Below are 25,036 nucleotides of genomic sequence, written 5' to 3'. Positions count from 1 at the left end.
ATCATAACAACAGTTGATGCTATGTCCATCCATACCACAATGAGTGCACTTCCTCGGGCCTGAGCTACGTCCTCTACCACGGGCTCCCCTGAATCTCCTGCTCCCAGTACAACCACCACCACAATTATAAGTAGACCCACCATTGCCACTTCGGCCATATTAGAGTTCTCAGTAGATCCGATAGAAATCCTCCGAAGTCGAGCAAATACCTCTTCGAGGGACGGAAGAGCTGATCCCCCTAATATCTGACCCCGTACTGGTTCATATTCAGACATTAGTCCCACAAAAAATCTAGTCACATCAAGTTGCTCTCTCTGTTGTTGCTGAATCTTGACATCAGAAGTGAGAGGATGATAGACATTCAACTCATTACGTATGTTCCTCATGTTGGCATAGTACTCCTCAAGACTCTGATTGCCCTGTTGCAGATTAAAGTACTATTGATAAAGCTGATAAACTCTGGTTGTATTGTCCTGCCCCGAATACAATTTTTTCGCATGGTCCCACACGTCTTTGGCAGTATCAAGGAACATGAAGTTCACACTAATCCTGGGTTCCATACTGTTCCACAACCATGTGATGATCTGAGCGTCCTCTTGCTCCCAATCTTCATACTCGTGAGAGTCAGAGGAAGGTTTCTCCTCTCTGATATGTTTTACCTTCTTCTTTGTCTTTAGAAAGACTTCAACGGATTTAGTCCAAGGCACATAATTCTCTTCATTTAACTTAATGGAGGTCATCTGAACATTCAAGTAGTCTGTAGGCACCATCACACTAGGTTTATAATCATTACTGTCTCCCATTATGTTATCACCAATACTGCACATTTGCTGAATTCTATTATCACTAAGATCTGCACACTACACACCACTAGGTCACACCTGTCACACTGATTGCAGCACTAATTGTTGTTGGAATGTGTGTGCTCTTTACACCACAAACCCTGCTCCTACAACTACCTGAAATCTCACCACTATATGATCATATCTCTTCCTTCAACATGCGCAAAGAAACTAGCATAAACCCTAGCACTGACTGGCCGAAACACTAGCAAATGATCTGAAACACACCTCCTATTAAATCCATAAACCAGAACTGAAATCTCTTACCTTATCGCTGAAGTAACACACATGCGAGCAGGAGAGCAGTCCACACACAACAGCCGCTTCACACACAACAGCCACACACTGTTTGGCCCTCTATTCCTCCTCTACTAGGAGAGGGCAATCTCAGAAATCACAGCAACCGAATAGAGACCCCCAAGGGAAGAGGGCGATCACTCCTTTTCAGCCATTTCCCTTATCTCCAATCGAACACAGAAAAAAAAGGAAAACCCTAGATAGGGTGCACAGAGAATGAACCCTAGGCAAGCAGAAATCTAGGCAGATTTAACCTGCTTTGATACCATGATAGAATTCAGGTCTGCCTTAGAGTTTGGCCTGACTGAGTTCAGTTATGTTGAAAGAGAAAGAGAGAAAGAGAGAAAGAGAGAAGAGAGAATTCTGGTCCAAACTGAAAGAGTCAACCTGTCCTCTCCCATTCGGCCAGTAAGAATTTATATTAATATTAAAACATAACTGAAAAGACCTATGTGCCCTTACTTAAGTTAAGAGCACATATTTCAACACAACATTACAGATCAGCAACATCAATCAAGGTATAAAGACAGAAATACCCCTACGCTAACAGAGATAAAGGTTTTCACTGAAATATCAAACTACTCATTCAGGTTAATTGCAAGAGCAGCAAACAGTACAGAAGACGCTCTAGCAAGTTGAGAAGCCACAGCCAACAAGAAAATGAAGCACATCTTCCTCTGCACTTCCACAAAAGTATCTTCTCTGCTAACCAATTGAATTCCTCTGCTTTTCAAATCACCATGGTTGGGTAAGAATACTGTCCAGCGCAACAAGCCAAGCAAAGTACTCAATCCTAAACCAGATTTCCCCACACACCTTCAGTTTGGGTTCTTCCCACCTGGTTTCTTGCCAAGACTATAAAAGAATTTTACCATAAAAATGCCATTCCTGCACTCTTTCCACCATCTTGAATCAGTTCTGTCAACCTGCATGACAACAGCATGTAACTTAGACAACTGCCTTAAGCATTCATCCACCTCCCTATCTAACGGTAATCTTCTAAAAATAGGACACCAAACAACAGCACCTTGATTAACTTCAAAACTTTGGGAAATTGAAGTATTCTTCTCACTCAACCTATACAACCTGAGGCAAATATTACATAGCCTCCCAATCTCTATACAGTCATCCTCCCAAAATGTTATCCTTGCACCATCCCCAACCTGAAAAATCACATAATTTAAGAATGCTAAACGAAAACTCATAATTCCCTTCACACACAAACCCCATAAGATGACCTCACCTCCTCCGACTCCCACCCAAGACTTGCCACACCATATTTTCAGAGGTTTAAGCCCCAACCTTGGGAAGGGTGACAGGCTGTCCTTCTGGAAAGATCCCTGGTGTGGAACACTCCTCTTTCAGAGTTATTCCCACATCTATTTCAGTTAGCAGATCATCAAGATGCAATGATTGCTGAATGTTTTGGGGTGGTGGGGAACTCAGTAGCCTGGTGCCCTTCTTTCAGAAGAAACTTTCAGGATTGGGAAATTCCTGCCCTGGCTGATCTACTTGATCTGCTCTCCCTTCAACCCCTAAATCTGCTCAAAGAAGACAGCTGGTCCTGGATTTGGAGTACAGATGGCCTCTTCTCAGTTAACTCATTTGCCACTCACCTGACAATGAGTGCTTCAGAAGACATGCCTACTTCCAGAATCTGGAATCCAACCTCTTCCTCAAAAATCAATGCTCTAGTGTGGGCTGCAGTTCTAGACAGGTGTTTAACTAAAGCCCACCTTTGTAAGAGAGGAGTTCATATTCATAATCAGAATTGTGTGCTATGTGGTCAAGGAGTGGAAGATAACAGTCATCTGTTTCTGCACTGCTCAATATCTGCTAGAATTTGGAATCATTTTCTTGGTTCAGTGGGTCTTGCCTGGTCAGTGCCGGCTTTGGTGAAGGAAATGTTGTGGAGCTGGGGATTACAGGGATTGTCAAAGCTTGCTTCAGCTGTGCGGATGTCCATTCCAGCTGCGGTCATCAGTACCATTTGGGCAGAATGGAACAAAAGACTATTTCAGAATATCTATAAGGATCCGGAAGACCTGATATCTATTTCTTTTGGAAAGCTGACTTCATGGGTCTCAGCTTCGAAGGGAATTCAGGCTGCTCAGTTGGGGGCTAGGCTAAATTCTAGGAGCCTATGGCATCTGCAATTTTGCTATGTTTGGGTTGTTTCCCCATCTAAAGTGCTTAGTTGGGGGGGCCTTTGTACTAGTATTTCCTATCAATAAAGATTACGATACCTTTTCTCAAAAAAAAAAAAAAAAAATCTTCTCCACAAATACTGCCTCTCTGTTTTTTTATCAGCAAAAAGATTTTATTTGTTAATTTAAAAACAGATAACAAGTGCTTAGCTACACTGCTGTCCACAGTATAGCAATATACAATTTGTCCCAGATTACAAGGATCATCATCTCTCTGTTTTGCTACAACCAGCTATAGTCTTGCCCAAAATAGAATAGGCCTATCAACTCCCTGTTTTGCTAGGGTATCTGCCAATCCCTTTACTGTTCTTTTAACACACCCAAATTACTCTTAGCAAGAAGGTCAATCTCCCTAGTGCTTCTATTAAGCTAATATCATCAGCTGCAGTGAAAGAAATGGGGTGGGGCAATTAAAAGTTCCTTCCCACCATCAGATGTAACTAGAAATTTTTTTAATAAAAAACAGAAAAGATGCAGAAAAGAGAAAAGTTTAAAATAAAAATGCTAGGGAGATTAGATTCCCGCCTTATTTCTGTCTTCAAATTTAACATGCATCCAATCCAAAAAAAAAAAAAAAACTTCAGCTGAAAAACCAAGATGGGAATGCATGTAGTATACTGAGACCCCATTTCAAGGGTAAAACCTGATTATGTGCAAAGCTTTTACCATAGTAAAGAAAAATTATATTAAAAGCAAAAGATGTACTCGATTCATACAGAGTATTGCAACCTAAGCAAGGAAAAAAGAATAAAAGGAATATTTACTGTTTAAAAGCAACAGATGTACAGGTTATGAGATAGGCTCCTTGCTGGTGTCCATCTTGTACATCATTTTTGTCTCTTTGGTCACATAGTACAGAAATATTTAGTGTTTAGAATGATACAAAAATAAATAAATAATACAAACTTGTCAACCAAAACTATGTCATCTGCCAAAGAAATGCAACACAAGAATCCTCCAGCATGTACCAAATTACCCATCCAAAAAGACATTTGCACAAAACTGATCCTTCTTTTGTATAGGACCATTATCTATGGAAACTAAATTCTCACTCAACTATTTGCTCTACACACACACACACACACACACACACAGCCTACATCCAAGTAAAAAAGGCTAGGAACAACCTACCTACTTCAACCAATAAAATAAAGGGTAAATTACAGATAGGTACCCTGAACTTTCAATTGCAACACTTGACTATCCTGAACTTTCAAAAATAGGCGCTTAGGTCCATCCGTTAGTATTCCGTCAGTTAAACATTACATAATACCAAAAATTCCCTTCCCATAGATATCTGAGATCATTCTCAGGTAACCAAATGTCTCCCCATGATGACGTTCTCACATGGACAGTAAATTACATATTCAAATTTTCCGATGATGGCATTCTCCGGTGATGATTTTACTCTGTATAATGATCTCAATAATACACAAGAAGGGTATTTTTTACATTGTGTAATGTTTAACTGACAGAATACTAACAGATGGACCCAAGTGAATATTTTTTAGAGCTAAAGGTACTCAATTGTTGCAATTGAAAGTTCAGGGTACCTGTCAGTCACTACCCCCAAGTACAGGGCACCTATATGTAATTTACCCTAAAATAAACTACTAGTGGCCATCAAGTATTTGATGCAGTGCTGTTTGTTGACACCATCACCTAATAGTAATCAATTGAGTGATCAAGCACAGAAACTGGTATTTCAGTTATGGCTCTCCTGATGGTTTATGTTTCCTCACATGAAAGATTTAGGTAAATTAAAGATAGGTACCCTGTATTTTGGGGGTAACGACAGATAGGTACCCTGAACTTTCAATTCCAACACTTGAGTACCCTGAACTCTCAAAAATAGACACTTGGGTCCATCCGTTAGTATTCCGTCAGTTAAACATTATATAATGCCAAAAATACCCTTCTCGTGTATTTCCGAGATCATTCTAAGATAACTGAACATCTCCCCACAATGACATTCTCACATAGACAGCAAATAACAGATTCAAAATTTCCAACAACGTCATTCTTTGGTGATGTTTTACTCCGTAGAATGATCTAAAAAATACACGAGAAAGGTATTTTTGACATTATATAACATTTAACTGAGAGAATACTAACAGAGGGACCCAAGTGTTCTATTTTGGAGAGTTCAGGGTACTCAAGTGTTGCAATTGAAAGTTCAGGGTACCTATCTATCACTACCCCCAAAGTACAGGATACCTATCTGTAATTTACCCAAAGATTTAATACTATGTAACTTCTATCAAATGCTTGATCAAGCACTGGTAATACAGGGCCATTGGCTCTGGACATCATGCTCTTCTCTAATAATATAATTCTTGGGTTATTAACTTTCTTCCACCCAGATAGTATGGAAGAAATTTACCCTTTATCCTCAAAATCATATGAAACGAAGACCTGATTGTGGTGAAATGCGAAATATAGAGGGAAAGAGAAAAGAGAATTTTCTTCATTCATAATAAAAACATGTTGAGCATACAACTTGAATAAGAAAAGATAGGAAAGGCAGACCCCTAGAATCTCTCGCAATCAGGGATTGACTAAATCTTTCCCTTAATCCTAGGATATGACTTTCCTAAAATTATTCAAATCTAATCCTTCCTAAATTTATTCAAATCTCTTAATCAATCAAATACTATCTTTCTTACTTTCCCGACACTCCCCCTCAAGTTGGTGCAAAAATATCTATCATTACCAACTTGCTAACTTGAAGCTCAAATGGCTGCCTCAACAAGCCCTTAGTCAAGACATCTGCAACTTGTTGCGTGGTTGGCACAAACGGAGTGCAAATTAATCCTTCTTCAAGCTTCTCCTTTATAAAGTGTCTATCAATCTCAACAAGTTTAGTCCTGTCATGTAGAACTGGATTATGAGCAATGTTGATAGCTGCCTTGTTATCACAATACAATTTCATAGGAAAACTCACAGGTCTCTTAAGATCCATTTGAACCCTCTTTAGCCAAAGAACCTCACATACTCCTTGGGCCATTGATCTGAATTCAGCCTCAGCACTACTTCTAGTAACTACACTTTGCTTCTTGCTTCTCCAAGTAACTAAATTGCCCCAAAGAAATGTGTAGTACCTCGAAGTTAACCTTCTATCAGTAATCGAACCTGCCCAATCCGCATCTGTATACACCTCAACCCCTCTCTTCTCATTTTTCTTGAAGAAGAGTCATTTTCCTAGTGTGCCTTTTAGATACTTAAGTATTCGATACACAGCTTCAAGATGTTCTTCGTATGGGGAGTGCATAAATTGACTCACCATGCTCACAGCGAAGGCAATATCAGGACGTGTATGTGACAAGTAAATCAATCTTCCAACCAGCCTTTGGTATCTATTCATATCTACTGGAACCCCATCTTTAACTTCTCCAAGCTTAGCATTAACTTCTATCGGAGTGTCTGAAGGTTTGCAACCACTCATTCCAGTTTCTTTCAAGAGATCTAGAATATACTTTTGTCGCAAAACCACAATGCCCTTCTTTGATCTTGCCACTTCCATTTCAAGAAAGTACCTTAGCTGGCCTAAGGCTTTAATCTCGAATTCCTTGGCTAAGCTCTGCTTCAATCTGCTCATCTCTTCAATATCATCTCCAATCAAGATTATGTCATCAACGTAGACAATCAGAACCGAAACCTTGTCTTTGGTGGATCTCTTTGTGAAAAGAGTATGATCAGATTGTCCTTGACTATATCCTTGACTTTTAACGAACCTTGTGAATCTTTCAAATCAGGCTCTGGGAGACAGTTTAAGTCCATATAGAGACTTTTTTAGCTTGCATACCTTAGTTCCAAACTTCTCAGTGAAACCAAGTGGAGGCTCCATGTATACTTCCTCCAGGTCTCCATTCAAAAAAGCATTCTTCACATCCAACTAATTCAGTGGCCAGTCAAGATTAACTGCAACAGATAAGAGTACTCGAATTGTATCTCTCCAAGGATCCATCTGAGTTGTACTTCAGAGTAAACACCCATTTACAACCAACAACTGTCTTTCCAATCGGCAGATCCACCTTCTCCCAAGTAGCACTCTTTTCCAAAGCTCTAATCTCCTCAAAAATAGCTTCTTTCCACTCAGGAACATTTAGAGCCTCCTAGATACTGTTAGGAATGGATACACTAGACACTTGTGAAATAAAGGCACAATATGAAAGTGAAATATTTTTGTAAGATACAAAATTTGACAGAGGATGTTGTGTACAAGACCTAACACCTTTCCTAAGAGCAATCGAAAGATCAAGCTGACTAGAAGAATCAGAATTACTTGGAGGAATATTTTCAAGAATCTTTGAAGAATTATCATGAATTTCATGATCCAACCTCTGATCAGATTTTTGTTGATACTGCGGAATAGTGCCTCTCCTTTTCTGTGCCAGATATTCCCTTGAATATACAAGGCCTTTATACTGTTTCGCACGCATCTCTGTTGTTTCAGCTTTTTCATTTTGAGATGGCATTACCAAAGGTTGTTCATTGGTAGACTCAACATTTTCAATATTTAATTCATCTGTTTCCACTAATTTTGTATTTTCTGCTTCACTTTCTTTCAGTGACCGGTTGTGAGGAACATCATTATGGACAAATTCAAACATTAAATCAGAACTATCTAAAAAACCATTTTTACTAGTGTTGTTCTCCCCCTGAAGATGGGAGTTGTTGTAGTACGAGGTTCCTTCAAAGAAGGTGACATCCATAGACACAAACATCTTTTTCAAAACTGGATCAAAGCATTTGTAGCCTCTCTGATTAGTGGGATAGGCTACAAAAATACATTTATGTGATTTTGGATCAAGTTTTGAACGTTTGGGATCATGGTTATGAACAAAGGCCACACTTCCAAAAATTTTTAAGGGAATGTTTGTCACTAGCCGAGAGTTTGGAAAACAGTTAGTGAAAACCTGTATGGGTGTTTTAAAATCCAAAATTCGTGAAGTCAGTCAGTTAATCAAATAAGTGGATGTTAAAACAGCTTCTCCCCAAAGATACTTAGGAACCTTAGTTTTAAAACTTAGAACTCTAACAACTTCAAAGAGATGTTTGTTTTTCCTTTTAGCCACCCCATTTTGTTGAGGTGTATTATTACACGAACTTTGGTGTATAATTCCTTTCTCAGCAAAAAAAATCCCTAACACATTGTTAAAAAATTCATTTCCATTATCGCTTCGAAAATTTTTAATCTGAGTTTGAAATTGTGTTTGAACCATGTTGTAGAAATTTTTAAACACAGTTTCAGCATCAGATTTCTCTTTTAAAAGAAAACCCACGTGACCCTAGTATGATCATCAACAAAAGTAATGAACCAACGTTTTCCAGAAAGAGTTGTCACTCTAGAAGGACCCCAAACATCACAGTGAATCATGGTAAATGGTTTTGATTTTTTATATGGTTGAGAGGGAGAAACAACACGATGATGTTTTGCTGATTCACAAAACTCACACTGAAAAACTGAATGACTTTTATTCATGAATAACTTGGGAAATAGATGCTTTAAATATTGAAAGCTAAGATGTCCTAATCGATAATGCCATAACAAAATTTCACTATCACTAGAAACAGAGATAGAACTGAAACAAGTCTGCCGGTCTTGCCTTCCAAAGGTTGATCATTTATTAAAGAGGTAGAGGCCACCATCCTGTTTAGCACCCCCAATCATCTCCCCCGAGGTTAAATCCTGAAATTCACAACGAGAATACCAAAAATTAACTCGACAATTATGATCAAAGGTTAGTTTACTGACAGACAAGAGATTGTATGATAGGTTAGGAACATGCAGAACATCTTTAAGGTTTAGAGAAGGAGAAATAGACATTGTTCCTTTCCCAACAAAAGTAGTAAAGGACCATCTGCAATTTTAACCTTTTGATTCCCTGCACAGGATGTATATGAAGAAAAGAATTGTGAAGTGTCGTCATATGATCAGTGGCACCTGAATCTAATATCCAGGAGCCATTAGATTTGGTACAAACAATGGTTGCTGTGAAAAAATTACCTGACTGAGCTAGAGAACAAAATGGGTTAGAATTTCCTAACGATTGAGATTGAAACATTTTATACAAATGCTCTATTTGTTCCTTTGTAAAAAGAAGAGACTCTGAGGATGTTTGCTGCCCTGGATCCGAATTGCTTACTTGAAACATAACATAACATGAAATGACAGTCTATGAGCCATTCGGCCAATCTTCTCTACACTCTCCCTCAAACTGAGCATAGATGTTAATCATGCCCAGCTTGCCAGTGTCATGTTGAAACATTGCCTTGGAAATGCCCTTGGTGACGAAATCTGTCAATTGTCCTTCAAAAGTAATGAATGGAAGACACACTTCACCGGAGGAGACTCTTTCACGAATAAAGTGTCTATCAACCTCAATATGTTTGGTTCTATCATGTTGTACCGGGTTGTGAGCAATGTTGATGGCAGCCGGATTATCACAGTACAACATCATGGGTTTGTCATGATCTACCCCAAGTTCTTCCATTAAGGACCTTAGCCACAACAATTCCGAGACTCCATGTGCCATGGCTCTATATTCTGCTTCTGCAGAGGATCGAGCAACAACTGTTTGTTTCTTACTCCTCCAAGAGACAACATTACCAGCCACTAAACTGCAATACCCTGAAGTAGATCTTCTATCATCAATATTTCCAGCCCAATCAGCATCAGTATAGGCATCAAGTTTCAGATGACCATGTTTGGCAAATAAAATTACTTTTCCTGTAGAGACTTTCAGATAGCACAAAATCCGTTTTGCTGCAGCCATATGGGTATCTTTAGGAGCATGCATGAACTGACTAATGCAACTGACAGCATACGCAATATCTGGCCTAATCATGCACAAGTACAAAAGCTCCCCAAAAGTATCTGAAAGACCCCTTTGTCTTCCAACAAAGTTCCATCCGAAATTGAAAATTTGTGACTCATATCAATAGGAGTTGCAGCTGGTCTTGCACCCAATTTTCCAGTTTCAGACAACAAATCAATGACATATTTCCTCTGGGAAATAAGAATCATTTCCCTGGATCTGGCAACTTCTATGCCAAGGAAATATCTCAACTCCCCCAGATCCTTAATCTCAAATTCTGTACGAAAAAAAGACTTAAGGGCCAGAATGCCTGAGGCATCATCACCCAGTCACTATAATGTCATCAACATACACAATGAGATACACTGCTAGAGACCCACTTTTCTTCACAAAAAGAGTATGATCTGACTATGTCTGAACATAGCCGAATTTAACAAGTGCAGCTCTAAATCTCTCAAACCAGGCTTTAGGAGATTGTTTGAGGCCATAAAGAGATTTCTTCAGTTTACATACCTTTCCTTGCATATCTTTCCCATACATTCCTGGAGGAAGACACATGTAGACCTCCTCATGTAAATCACCATTCAGAAATGCATTCTTTACATCTAACTAATAGAGAGGCCAATCAAAGTGAGTTGCCAGAGATAAAAGTACCCTCACAAATGTCATCTTAGCACCAGGGGCAAAAGTCTCCAGATAGTAAATCCCATATGTCTATGTGTAGCCTTTTGCAACAAGTCTGGCCTTGTACGTCTCAACAGTCCCATATGCCCTGTATTTAATGGTAAAAACCCACTTGCATCCAACTGGATCATTCCCTTCAAACAAATCCACCACCTCCCAAGAGCTTCTGATACAGACCTAGGAATGGGGTTATAAGCAATTGAAGAGAGGTAAGCACAATATGAGGGGGAAAGTAGGTCATAAAAAAAGTGTTTGGAAATGCAATGTGCAGTACACTTTCGCTTTCCTTTCCTAACAACAATGGGGACATCAAAATCTGGGAAGGATGATTCCAAAGGAGCTGAAACAGTACCTGTTATCTCATCTGTGATTGTGAGTGTATGATCCTCATCTGTTGTAAGAGAAACCACTTGCTCATTCCTGAATCTCTGCCTTTGATACACTTTGGAATTATGGGTAGGACGAGGAGGTAAAAAAATAGGAGCACTAGGACAAGAGGAATGAAGTGGTTGATCCTCCTTTGATTCATTTGGTGAGGATACAGATTTGTCAAGAAACTCAACTGGGACAGGAAGGGGAAGAGCAAAAACTTGTGACAGACTCTCCCCCTGTTGACAATGTCCTTCCCGAGAGGAACCATAAAAAGGAGAAAGTTCATCAAAGGTAACATCCATAGAGACATGTTGGGTGCCAGTCTTTGGATTAAAACAACAATAACCCTTTTGTGTGGGGGAGTAACCGAGGAAGATGCATTTGTGGGCTTTTGGTTCAAACTTGTGTCTCTGCACACTTGGAATGTGAACATAACAGGTACAACCAAATACACGAAGAGGAATTGGTAAGAGATCCTTATCTGGATGAAGAAGACTGAAGGGGGATTTAAACCCTAAAACCCTGGATGGCATATTATTTATGAGATAGGTAGCAGTAATTACAGCATCACCCCAAAATCTTGTGGGAACATGTGAGGCAAATAAAAAGCTCCTTGCAACTTCAACAATATGTCTATTTTTCCTCTCAGCAACTCCATTTTGTTCAGGGGTTCTAACACAGGAGCTTTGGTGAATAACCCCCATGTCAGAGAGATACAAAGATAAACTCTTCTCAAAATACTCTTTTGCATTGTCATATCTGAAAACCTTAATTCTGGTATCAAATTGAGTTAAAACAAACTCATGAAATTGCCTCACAAGTCTTGGGATTTCATTAAGTATATCCAAGTGAATCTAGAAAAATCATCAATAAATAGGATAAAGTATCTGTAACCCCCCATAGGGGATAAGTGGTAAAGCCCCCACACATCAAAGTGTACAATATGAAAAGGAAAAGAAGATCTTTTATTGTTCACAGGGTAATTATTTCTACAATGCTTTGACAACTAACATGACTCACAATTGAGACTGGACACACTGACTCCCTTAAACAGTTTGGGAAGCAAATGACTTAAAGCAGAAAAAGGCAACTGACCCAACCGACAATGACTCAACATAATTTGACAGACTGACTCTAAAAGTGTAGAACCAAAAGCAACATTCTTGGGATGATCAAAGCATTGGCCAGGGGTGTCGAGCAAGTATATTCCATTCGCTTCATGGCCACTCCCAATCACCTTTCGAGACTTCAGGTCTTGAAACATACAGTGAGAAGGGAAAAAGGTTACACAACAATTCAATGACTTGGCCAAACTACTTACAGATAACAAGTTGGTATTTAACTTAGGTACATGAAGAGTGGAAGATAAGAGTAAAGAGCATGTAGGCTTGACAGTTCCCTTGCCAGAAATAGGGGCAAGAGAACCATCAGTTAAGATGATTTTGTCACGACCAGGAAGCAAATCATATGACACAAACAAAGTGGAAAGGTTGGTCATGTGATCAGAAGCACCTGAGTCAATGATCCAAGGGGTCTTGGGGTGGATGCATAGTTAGCAGAAGCCCTTATACCTGAGTGAGCAAATGCGGTGGTGGTTGGACTTCCAAAAGGATTGGATGATGAAGTTACACCTTCAAGCTGGTTGATCATCTTTCCAAATTTCTCATATTCAGCTTTCATGGCTGTCAATTGTGCACTGGCAGACTCAACCTCTGTATTTGTACTTGTGGCAGCATGTGCACTTCCTGTCTTTCTACTGTCATTCTTCTTCTAGAATCGGATAGGGACAAGACTGGGATGCAATTTCCAGCACTTGTCCTTGGTGTGTTTCGGCTTCTTGCAATATTCACACACCACCTCCTTCTTTCATGTGCCACTGGGAGCTCCTGTAACCCCTTTGGGTTTAATTCCCATATTTGCAAAATGATCATTGGTACTGACTCCTTGAACTTGCACTTGCCTCCTACTTTCTTCACTGCTGACCAAAGCATATGCTTGAGACAATGAAACATCTTCCTTAGACAAGATGTTTTGCTTTATAATGTCATATTCAGAATTCAGCCCTGTCAAGAACTCAAAGACCCTATTCCTTTCATCCAATTTCCTATATGTTTCAGCATCCTTAGGGGTATCCCATGTCACAGCCTCTATCAAATCAATCTCTTGCCATATAGATTTTAGGGCTGAGAAGTATGCTGCAAGTGACTTCTCCCCCTGTCTTAGATTCTTCACATCACTTCTCAGTTTGTAAGCTCTGGCAACATTCAACTTCTGTGAGTAAGTTTCTGCAACACTATCCCAGATTTCCTTAGTCGAGTTCATCCACAGATAATGCTGACTAATCTGTGGCTGCATTGAGTTCACAAACCACCCAATCACTGTGTAGTTTTCTTGCACCCATCTCTCATAAGATGGATCATCCTCTGGATGAGTTTTCTTGCTCCCAGAAATAAAACCTCATTTTCCTTTGCCACAAATATGGATTTTCACTGATTGTGACCAAGCCAAGTAGTTGGTCCCATCAAGCTTAACTGTAGTTACAGCCAGCATAGAATCGATTGGGGTTCCCAAAATCTATCCATATTCAGCAACATTCTTGTTTTCAAGGCTTGAGAAATCCATCATGTAAAGGCTCCAATTAGGATTTTCAATAAGTTTCCCAAGGTACTAGGGTCTTCATGAGTTTAGTTTAAGCTGAATAGGCAACAACAACTAGCTCACATAATCAGTTCAATCTTGATAACTGTGACAGTCCAGTTCGGTGGTAGTTCTTTCTTTACTGTTTCAGCTTTCAAATGACACCCAACAAACCTCCAATCACAAGGTATTTCAGGTTCCCAACAGTCGTTGTCCCAAAGAAAAAAAAAAGGCCATAGTCCTTAAGAGACCTTTTGTCGAACACTCAGTGTGCAGTAGTTAACAGCCTACTGTTAACTAGAAGAAACCACTTCAAAGTGTTCAGTATAGGTCCAAGAAGAGGCTAGGATGAAGATGAGACTAGTACCACTTAGTTTTAGATCAGTTTCAGTAGCTTGGCAGTCCAATAATCAGCCGAATAACACTTCCAAAACAACCCAAAAATTTTGAGTAGACTCAGTCTAGTAACAGTGGGCCAAATGGAGGTGGGCTTTGAATGCTTTAACAGTCCTCCCAAACAACAAAAAATAACCCAGCAAAGAACTGAGAAAAGGCTTACAGCAAGAGAGTCTCTGATTTGAACTAGAAACCAGGCCAAACACGTGTTCTCTGAGATAACTTTGAAATTCTTTTTCTCTAATTTCAAATCAGGCCAAACAACTTGCTCTCTGATTCTTCCTTGTCGCCGAACCCTTCTCCAAGTGTATAGAAACTTGGGCACCCTCCAATGACCTCCAAGAACCAGGCGGATGACTGTAAACTTTCAGCCCTAGAGCCTCCTCATGTAGTTGGTTGAACTAGAACTACATGAAAGACACGTCAAGCAATGGCCCGCCTTGATACCAAGTTGAGAAACAACCCACTTGCTGTATGGAACTGTTTGAGATTAGATGCAAACCAGAAAATAAACAAACAAGAGAGGAAGAGAAGAGAGAGATGGCGGCATTGAGTGTTAGAGAATAAGAGGTTCGAACATTACCTCTCTCTAACACTCTAAACATCTTATTAATAAGTTAATCTTTGACAAATTACAGAGAGGCCCTTGAGTGGGCAGGAAAATACAAAAAACAAAACATTACAGAGTATGGGCCCAGAATAAGGCCCACAACAGAGAAAAACATAACATAACATGAAATGACAGTCTATGGGCCATTCGGCCCATCTTCTATACAAAATCTAATCCTTCCTAAATTTATTCAAATCTCTTAATCAATCAAATCCTATCTTTCTTACTTTCTCGACATTGATCAAACATGAAACTTTCTCTACCCAGAGGCCAAGTGCTCTCCCTCAGAGCTCTAGAATGGTTCATCAACCAGTAAAATACAGAATTATTATTATGCAGGCCTAAGACCGACCCCCTGATCAATTTTAAGGGGAAAACTTGCAAAAAAAAAAAACAAAACAAAATTATGGTCAGTTGAAATACCCAATAAGCAGGTTCAGGCATATCAGGTATATCGATACTTTGAACCTTGTTTCCACCTTCCAAATCATATTTTTGGACCCCCTAAAATGCAGCACTATCATTCAGAGCAAAAAACAATTAGGTAAACTCACAACAAAAACTCAAACTACTCTTATTATTTTTATTTCCTTAATCAATACTTTTTCATTATCTTTAAGTAACAAAATGATCATGTGAACAAATTGAAATGAAGACTATTATTATGGCTAAAATGCAATGAATGAGGGATCAAATTTATACCTGCTTTTCAGGATACTTTGGTGCAGATATTAAAGAGACAGCTTCCATGTGACCAAAGTCTACATCATATCCAAGCATGTATATGTAAAGCATCTTCCAAACATATTTCTTCTTCTCATACGGTGATAAACCCTGTAAAAAGAATACAAAGCCACAAATCATTAGGAATCCCGTCATAATCCAAATGAAGTCTCACATAGATTTGTAGAATGGAGAATATGAATATGTTGGAAGCCAGATAGTAGGAATTTCAAAGTTGTATGTCCATTAAAAGTTGGAGTTGTTAATTTTCTTTTATCCCCCAGGGCCAGGAGTAAACATTTAACAAAAGTAAACCTGGAGAAAAAAGCAAATAATGAAATCTAGATTTTCCAGATGAAGTTCAAGCAAACTCTGCCACTCTTATACAAACAAGGAACGAATGGCAGGTTCTATTTACATGGAAATTATTCAAAATTTCAAGTTTTAGGATACAATTGAATGTAACCACCTCATTTAGAAACACAAAAATGATACTGACAAATTATTTACAAAGTCTATCACAAGAGGCATACCGCATATGTTATAAACTAAAGGGCACTCAGAATTATAGACAAATGTTTAACCAATTAAAATATGGCACCTGAAAATTACACCAACTAATCATTTGCTAGATGTATGACAAGCGACACATTTCATAGACCAAATACCAATCAGAATTCAATTCATCATCATCATCTAAGCCTTGTCCCAACTATATGGATTCAGCTACATGAATACTGTTTCACCATTCCATTCTGTTTAGTGCCATATCCATCACAATCAGAGCTTGAACATAGATGAAAATTTAACCAGCTAAAAAAATGATTCTAGCTCCCACCTATGATACCCAGATATCTGTACAAGCCTACAACAGTAACCTATCACGTCGGATACTTCAATTTTTAGTGCAAATTCCACATCCAATCATGTATTAGCTACATCTGGGTAATATAGGTTCCCACACATGTATACAATCTTAGCCTATTTTGCTATAGATAGCCCATGTAATGAGATCCTACATATACTTTATTTTAGTGATGACACGACTAAGGGCCAGTTCAAGCTGATAAATTGATTATCAACTGAAATTTAATTAATCAAACTCCTAAAAAAGGAGAGAAGCACATGATCATGCCATTGGTAACATCAGGTATATAGATTTGCCCTATGACTTAGTATTCCAAGATCCCCCCAAGATGGTAAATCAAATCAGAGAAAAATAGAACAGAAACATCTTTCCAAGACATTTTCAATGGGAAAAACAACAAGAGAAAAATAAGGAAATATAGCCTTTTTTGTGTTCCAATGCTGATTTGGCCCCTAGAGAAGTGAGATGCTATAAACTAGACTTAGTTACAAGGTTAGTGGGACTAGAAAGGGTGCACACAGAACCCACTGGCAATAATACAGAGAGCCTGCCCATCCACAAGGTTTGAACCTGCACCTCCTCATTATACAGGAAGCTACAAGACCAACTCAACCACAGGATTGTTAGCAAGGATAATAATAGCCTATGACGTCACATGCAGACAAGAGTCTCTAAATACAAAGCATGGACTCTACCTACAAGTCACTCAAAACTTTATCCATTAAATGTGCGTATTCCTTGGTTTGATTAGATTCCATCACTATTCTTCTCTTGTCAACCTTCTCAGTCTTCTTCACCTTCTTTAGAGGACCCATCCCAAATAAGCCCCCTTCAATAGAGCAAAAACTTTTGAAACCTCGATGGGTCTTGATTTTTTTCACATTTAAAGTGTCTGACTGCATTGGGCATCTTTTTTTTTTTCGAGAAGAAGTATCAATTCATTAAAATGAAGGTACAACCAGAGGCGGTACAATTGAGATACAAAACAACACTCAAACCACTATCCCATTGGGAGATACAAACAGATTTTCAAAGTCCAAAAGAGAACTATAATAAGAACTGTCAACTTTAAACTGAGTCGAAGACCAAGAAAACAGCTTCCCCACGATCCTCTGCCACACTTCATCTTCTTGACAGCTTTTGTTTTGAAATATCCTTGAGTTTTTTTCTTGCCATATCGACCATAACACAGCACCTGGAATCAGATGCCAAAGAATTTTCTCTTTCTTGCTTAGGCCTTGAACTCTCCAGCTGTTGATGAAAGCAGCCATTGATTCTGGGTAGCTACTTCTGACTGCAAAAATTCGGAGAATCCTTACCCAGATTTTGTGAGTGAAGTCACAGTGCAGTAACAGGTGGTCAACAGACTCATTGGCACTGTTGCACAAGACACATCTTAGAGTCAATCAACAAACCCCTACAAACCAAGTTATCTCTTGTAGGAATCTTATTCAGGTAAGCAGTCCAAATGAAGAAAGGCGCCTCCGATGGAATGTATCTGCACTAAATAAAGGAAGAACTAGCACAGGCCAGTTCTCAGTCTCAACCTCCCCCTGGATTTTATCCTTAGATTTATCTCGCTTTTCCTTTTTTTTTTATAAAAGGTTAACTGTCATTCAAAAATATAGGGGAGGATATATGCAAATCCAAGTAAGATGGTTAGGAGGTCTGCAAATGACAAATGGTTTGGCTAAGCAAGGAACTCACAGACAGCATTTGTTTTGGGCTCGATGTTAAATGTGTGGGGGATTTTTTGCTGTAAAGGATCTTTGGCCTAACAACTTCTTGTTGTACCTTTTTGTTCCTTAATCTTAATAAAATTTTCTTGAGCTTCTGATCAATATATATACATAGGGGAGGATCTACATGAGAAAATGTACAAACTGGGCTTCCAAACAAAAAATAAAATAAAATAAAAACCAAAAGCCCACTCAAGAGTAGGACTAAGATTTTGCACTATATAATGTATCCCTTCCCACCCCATTCTTTGCTAAAGCATCTGCCAAAACATTTAAATTTCTGGGAATCCATCTAAAGCTGCAATGGATCAGATCTAAGATGTCAAAAATTTCTTGCAAGAAATGAGCAAGCCTCTCAGGACCTGCACTTCTCTTATTTGCTCATCCAACAGTGATTCTAGAGTCACCCTCAACTAACAAAGAGTCAACCTGGTATGATTTAGCTGAACATAGGCCCACCAACAAAGCATTAACCTCTGCCTCTGAGGCATCTTAAGCAGAAATGAGGCCACTAAAAACCAAAGCAATTTTTTTTATCAGCAGAAGAAATTATTTTATTAGAATTAAAGAAAACTGTAGCAGTACAATGTGATGACAGGGATGTCATCCCCAAGTGCTTTTCCAGTTACAGTTACAAAGAAATCCCAAAAAGGCTAATAAGTTCCCAGCAGACCAAAATACATCAGATTACGATTTTGCCTCAAAAATAAAGCAATGTTCCCATCAGAGTTGTAAATGACTCCCCCAATTGCAGCTGGAAAAAGGTCAGGGACCCTTCTTAAGATATCCCATCAAAGTTGTAAATAACTCTCCAACCTCTCTTCTTTCTTTCCTCAGAAGAACTTGAACAAACCCCATAAAAGGAGTTCTCTTAGTCATTGCCTTCTCCAGAAGAAAATACTCCTTGTCCATTCTCAAAGTTTTTGTTTTCCAACTCAAGGTTCAAAGTATCGATACACCTCTGTGTTTTGGCAGAGGTGTATCGGTACTTGGAACAATACTCATGTTATTTTTTTAGTTTTTTTCAAGTTTCAGTGTCAAATATATTTTGACATATATTATTTTAAAAAATGGGTCCCCGAAAACACCTGTAAACAGGTGTATCGGGGACCAAAAGATACGATACGATACGCCCAATACAGGGCATATCATATTGATACTTTGAACCTTGTTCCAACTCTTGAAAAGCCCTCCTTGCAAACTCTTCCCCACCGAAAAAGTATAAAGCCAATGTTCCACTCACCTCAACCTCTATGTTCACTACTTCCTCAACATCAATAGATCAATCTATTGTGTGGGTTTCATCCATTTTAATTTCTTCTATTTGACCATTTCTATCATCCTCCTCTTTGTCATCATCATCATTATCTTCTAGTGGTCTAGTCTATATCTCCTCTTTCTTTTATAGGCCCGCAATGCTCTTCTATGTCAGCCCCCCTCCTTCAAACCACAGTACCTCATTTTTTTGGTAGTAAATAAAAAGAAAACTTATTAAGCAGAAAAAAGGATTACATCAAGAGTACAACAGATGATGAGAAATCACCCTAAAACAGAAAAAAGCAAAAGACAACTATTTCAAGCTTTTACATCAGAACCAAACTATCTGCTGTTTCCCAAAACTTTTCTTCAAGAGGATCTCTTGAAACATCTCTGAAATTTGGTAAGATAAGTATCCAATCCTCTAGCACATCTTCATTTTGTTGCATGCTTTTCCTTCAAAGATCCCTCTATTCATTTCTTACGAAACTTGCCAACATACCACAAATGGAATGCAGCTCCAAAAATTTTAGCTTTTTTGCTTCCATTTAGAATAAACCAGCACAAAGATCAAGAATATCTTCTTCCATTGACTCGCAAAGAACACATCTTTTAGCAAAAGGGAATCCTCTACTCTTGATATGATTTTGTGCAAGAATACTGTCAAGCGAGACCAGCTATACAAAGGCCTCCACCCTTGGGAGAACTGGGGTTTTTTATTTTTTTTATCAATAACAGAAACGTTATTAAGAAATATGAAGCTTTAGGTACAAAAAGGGGGGAGACAAAGAGTCTTATCTCCCCATCAGAAAATTACAATGAAAGAAGATTAAAAATTAACCCAAAAAATTGCCTCCCTATTCACCCCTTGCTTGGCCAACCCATCTGCAAAAGAATTAGCAGTCCTTTTCACCCAGCTGTATTGTATCTCAATGCCTCTACATAGCCAATCCCCCAACTTTGTATGGATTGGGGAAACTGGGTTTTCCCCAATCTCCTTTCAATCCGGGACGAACCACCTGATTTCTGATAGAGCCTTGTAGAAAGATTATCTACCATTTCTGCACTCTTTCCACCATCTTCCATCCGGCCTATTCACATCAATTTCTGCTTCATGTAATTTGGACAGCAGCTGAATAAATCCCCCCACCTCTCTATCCAACAAAGGCCTTTTAAACTTTGGGGTCCAATTTCCGAACCACTGAACCCTGGTATAATTCATAATGCTGTGAAATTACTATATTCTTCTCACTCAAATTGTAAAGCCTAGGACAAATCTCACATAGCTTCCCCACACCCAACCAATCATCCTCCCAAAACCAAATGTATTTACCCAATCCCACCCTCCAACCTGTTAAATTGACCATTAAAGAATGAAACTTCACGATCCCCTTCCACATCCCCCCCCACTCCATACAAAGTTGAAACTTCCCTAGAATCCCACCTAAAGCTAATCAGCCCGAATTTCCCCTCCACTACCCTTCTCCAATGAGCTTCCCTCTCCACCCCAAACCTCCAAACCCACTTACCCAGCAACGCCTTCTCCAATAACCTCCTTTTTGGTCCTACACACCCGATCCCATTTCACCAAATGAAACTTCTTGACTTCAGAATTAAAGTTCTGAAGAAACTCCCTCTGAATCCTCTCTAACTCATCAGCCACCACAGCTGGAATCTTAATAACGGAAAGGTAATACACAGGTAAATTGGACATCACACTCTTAAGTGTGATCCTTCCTCCCAATGATAAATACCTCCCCCTCCACCCTGCTAGCTTTTGATCAATCCTATCTATCACCAGCTGCCATGTTGAAAGCTCAGAAGCTTTTGCACCAACGGAAGTCCCAAATAAGTAAAAGGGAATGCTCCCACCAAACAACCCATGGCTTTTGCACACTCTTCCAGCACAGAAGACCCCACTACCTCATCTCCCAACTAAAACATTTCCTCTTTTTCCTGCACTCTGTCATTCAGCTCCTCCTCGACCCCTCTACATTCTTTTGATTCACCACCGACAAGCCCCTTGCTAGAATTAATCCCAATCTCTGTAGTGCCACCCAATCTCTACTTTCTTTTTATTTTGATCAGTAACAATGAATTTTATTAAGAAAACTGAGATTACATATACAATTATGGTCTCCCGATTGGGAGGATTCCTCCCCCCATGAATCATTTATATATTACAAAGAAGCCCAATACAATCAACCTCTAGTAACTCCTTGTTTATCCAAAGCATCTGCCATACTATTTTCTGGCCTTTCCAGCCATTGTATACATGCATATTCCTTTCCAGCCATTTAAACATTTTCATCTCATTTTCATAAATCCACCTTATCCTATCACTACTCTTCAACCATCTAATCACTATTTTTGAGTCCCCTTCAATGATCACATTGTTCAAATTCATGTCTCTTGTGTGTTGCACTGCTTAGATAACAACAAATAGTTCTCCAATCCACCCAATTACAACTTGAAAATCCTCTAAAATATCCAATCTAGCTAACAAGAATACTGTCACACGTCATTATTTCCAGCCCTTGTATATCATATAACAATATAATGGCAATATAATAATTCTTTAAACATTAAACTTTATTCGAGTAGCAGTAAGAGGTCATGTTGAATATTATGTAATCATTAAACGATATAGTCCTTTGAATGATGATGTCAAATTATCATTATAAAGCAGTATTTTCAACCCATCGTTGACCTAGACGGTTGAACCATTCGAACTGTCACCCAGCCATGATTCTGGGTCCGGTTCTCCTAAAACCTGAACTTTGGTCAAAAAATGTTAACCTGGTCAAAACCTGTCCAACCCGAACAGTTAAATTGTTGACCCATTCAACCCGGTCATCGGGCCATGGGTTGCACACTCAATGTATGTGAAAAATTCCATAGGCCATTATGCTTGATTGTCTGATTTGGGTGATCTTTATATCGATTTAGGGTAACTTTTTTTATCAATAACAGATTTTCATTAGAATTATAAGAAACAGGTATAGCAATCCAGAGAGAGTTAAAAAGGCTTAACTCTCTACAAGAGAGCAAAACAACATCTCGCAATACAGCACAATACAATTGATCCTTTCCCACCCCCTGCTTTGCCAAAGCATCTACAAATGCATTTGTTGTTCTTTTCACCCATCACTACTCCCATCAAAATTTAACTTTATAAATCCATTGCCAGGTGGTGTCCACACAAGAGCAGTAGAAAAACGAATCAATGCAGAACTAGTCACTTCCATCCAGTTGTTCAACAACATATCCGTAGAAGCATCATCAAATAGCTTTATAGATTTTATCCAATGCATCACCCTAACTGTTATGGCCTCAATACTACCTTCTTTACTTCTTTCCTTTTAAAAAAAAAATCTGGAATTCCTTTCTTCCCATAGAGTCCAGCAAGTAGTCACCCTCGCACATCTCCACATAATCCTTCCCTTTCTCTTTGGCCATCTATGGAACAAGGAGATAAACAAGCTTTGGATGTTTGACGAGGGGGGAGGGGTCCACCTACAACCAAAAAGAGAAAGAAACCATTTCCAAATAACAGAAGCAAGAGGGCAAGAAATTAATAAATGCTAGGAGCTTTCACCATTAGCCTTACAGAGAATGCACCAACTAGGAGATAAGCACCAATAAGGCCTTTTCCTTTGGAGTACATCACATGTATTGCGTATTTCCAAGAAGACTTCCCAACAGAAAGCTCCAACCCTTGGAGGAATCAGCTCACCCCAAATTTCCTTAACTAGGAAAATTTGTGCAAAATTGCCGGTAGAATGCAAAAGGAAATAAAAGAAGGAAGCACAAGAGAATGTCCCGGATGGAGTTAGAGTCCATAGTCTCTTATCCCTCTCAAAGGGATCCAACACCACCCCATTCAGGATTTGAATCAACTTCATTACATTTTCCGCTTCTGCCCTTACGCCTCTCCTAAATCCCAAGTCCCAATCAAACCCAAAATTGGACTGAGAAGGAACCAGAGCTAGACACAAACTTGCCCTTGTATCGGGAAAGTGAGAAAAGGGAGAGAAATTGGTCTTTCTAAGGTAAATCGCCTACCCAAATGTGCTCCCAAAATTTTACCCGATTCCCACAACAAAGATCATACCTGATGTGCTGTAGAAATGAAGGTAGAATGGCATGAATGGATTTCCAAGGGGAGCCACCCGTTGACCTTGCCAAAGACCTTGTATCCTAGCCATCCTCTGTTTGACCATAAATACTGGAAATAACTCTCGTCCACAGCTTTCCCCTCTCACCTTCCAACCTCCACATCCATTTCCCCAACAAAGCCTCATTTTTCTTCCGAATATTGCCTATTCCTAATCCGCCATCATCCCTACTTTTAGAGACCAAATCCCAATTTACCCTTTGATCCTTCTTTTCCTTTTTTTTGGCCTCAAATTGCAATTTCTAGCATTTTTACAAATAAAAAATTAAAAACCAAATTAAAAATATAAACTAAACATAAAATAATACGTACATATACAATATAATATAAATAAAATTAATTATACATTATTTGAATGATAAAATAATGTAGCAGTATTTATATAGTTCTAAAATTTTACAACAATTCAATACAAAATTTCCAATATTGCTGGCATGTTTCTTATTTTTTAATTATTTGACATTTTCACCAAAATCCACATTTTAAACCTTACCCATGACCGTGATATGTATTGGGACGGTGTTGCCCAGTGGAGGTTTTTGTCTTCTCTGTATGAATTTCTATGTATGACAATGATAATACCATTTTCCCCTTTCAGAGTAACTCCTTGAAGTAGGGGGATATCTCTGGTGCTTTTTCTCCATTTCAGTATATTTAGTAAACTCTTTATTGCTGGTGCTTGACAAAAATTTAAAATTAAAACAAAAAAAAAAAAAACTAAGAAGGGTAAATACAAGACTTATAATGGCTTTGGTGATTTGAATATCTGTATTTACATAGAAAGCTATGCAACCAAATATTAAGTTCTTAAGATGGGTTTTCGCATGACCATCAATTTAGTTATAAGGTTTTTGTGTCCACCACTTCTAATTTATCCCGCAGTATGATGGAGGAAATCTTATTATTATTACGCGAGACAATTAACAGATATCCATTCCACAAGGCTGAAGGCAACTTGTCCTCTGTGGCTCTTTTGGTGCTGTCAAGTGGAGTAGCCCATGGCCGGCCAAAAATAAATACATAAATCCTTTTTCTCGATGCAATAGTTCACTTGCGTGTTAAGGAGTTGGTTCAAAAAGACGATACTTCGAACCCATGCCCTTGGCAACAGCTCATAGACTTACCAACTTAGCCCGTTCCCATTTTCTACTTATAGTAACTTGTACTGTTACCAGGAAAAAAAAATGTCTCGCGCCAATTCTACTCAAAATTCATGTTTTTCAAACTTTATCCTCATGCTATCAATAAAACAAATGCCAGTTAGATTAGCCAATAATGGACCTAATACCATCAAAACTGCAACTTTTCCTGTTCACGAATTGGAAAGGCCTACTAACTACGAAGTAAATATTAGGTTTAAATGCCTCCTAACAACAAATTCTTACCCCAAATGGCTTCTTATGGTG

The 25,036-nt window shown here is 38.8% G+C and overlaps 1 protein-coding gene across 2 annotated transcripts in view; it reads right to left on the bottom strand.

The window, feature by feature from the left end:
- Window positions 1–25,036, bottom strand: part of LOC148847277 (AP-2 complex subunit alpha-1-like) — a 50,002-nt gene that overhangs the window by 24,174 nt on the left and 792 nt on the right. Inside the window, exons 2-3 of one of the 2 annotated variants that reach the window (XM_088948551.1) lie at window positions 15,569–15,700; window positions 8,956–9,038 (exon numbers count right to left, since the gene is read on the bottom strand). In XM_088948551.1, the coding sequence (XP_088804677.1) occupies window positions 8,956–8,973 (18 nt within the window). In that variant the 5' untranslated portion in view covers window positions 8,974–9,038; window positions 15,569–15,700. The remainder of the gene's footprint in view (window positions 1–8,955; window positions 9,039–15,568; window positions 15,701–25,036) is intronic. The other variant, XM_088948550.1, reaches the window with a different exon arrangement.

Source organism: Nelumbo lutea, chromosome 6, assembly GCF_056320005.1.
Source record: "Nelumbo lutea isolate HS-2025 chromosome 6, American lotus-T2T, whole genome shotgun sequence".
In the NCBI taxonomy this organism is placed as follows: Eukaryota; Viridiplantae; Streptophyta; class Magnoliopsida; order Proteales; family Nelumbonaceae; genus Nelumbo; species Nelumbo lutea.
This window is presented reverse-complemented; position numbering and strand designations above follow the sequence as displayed.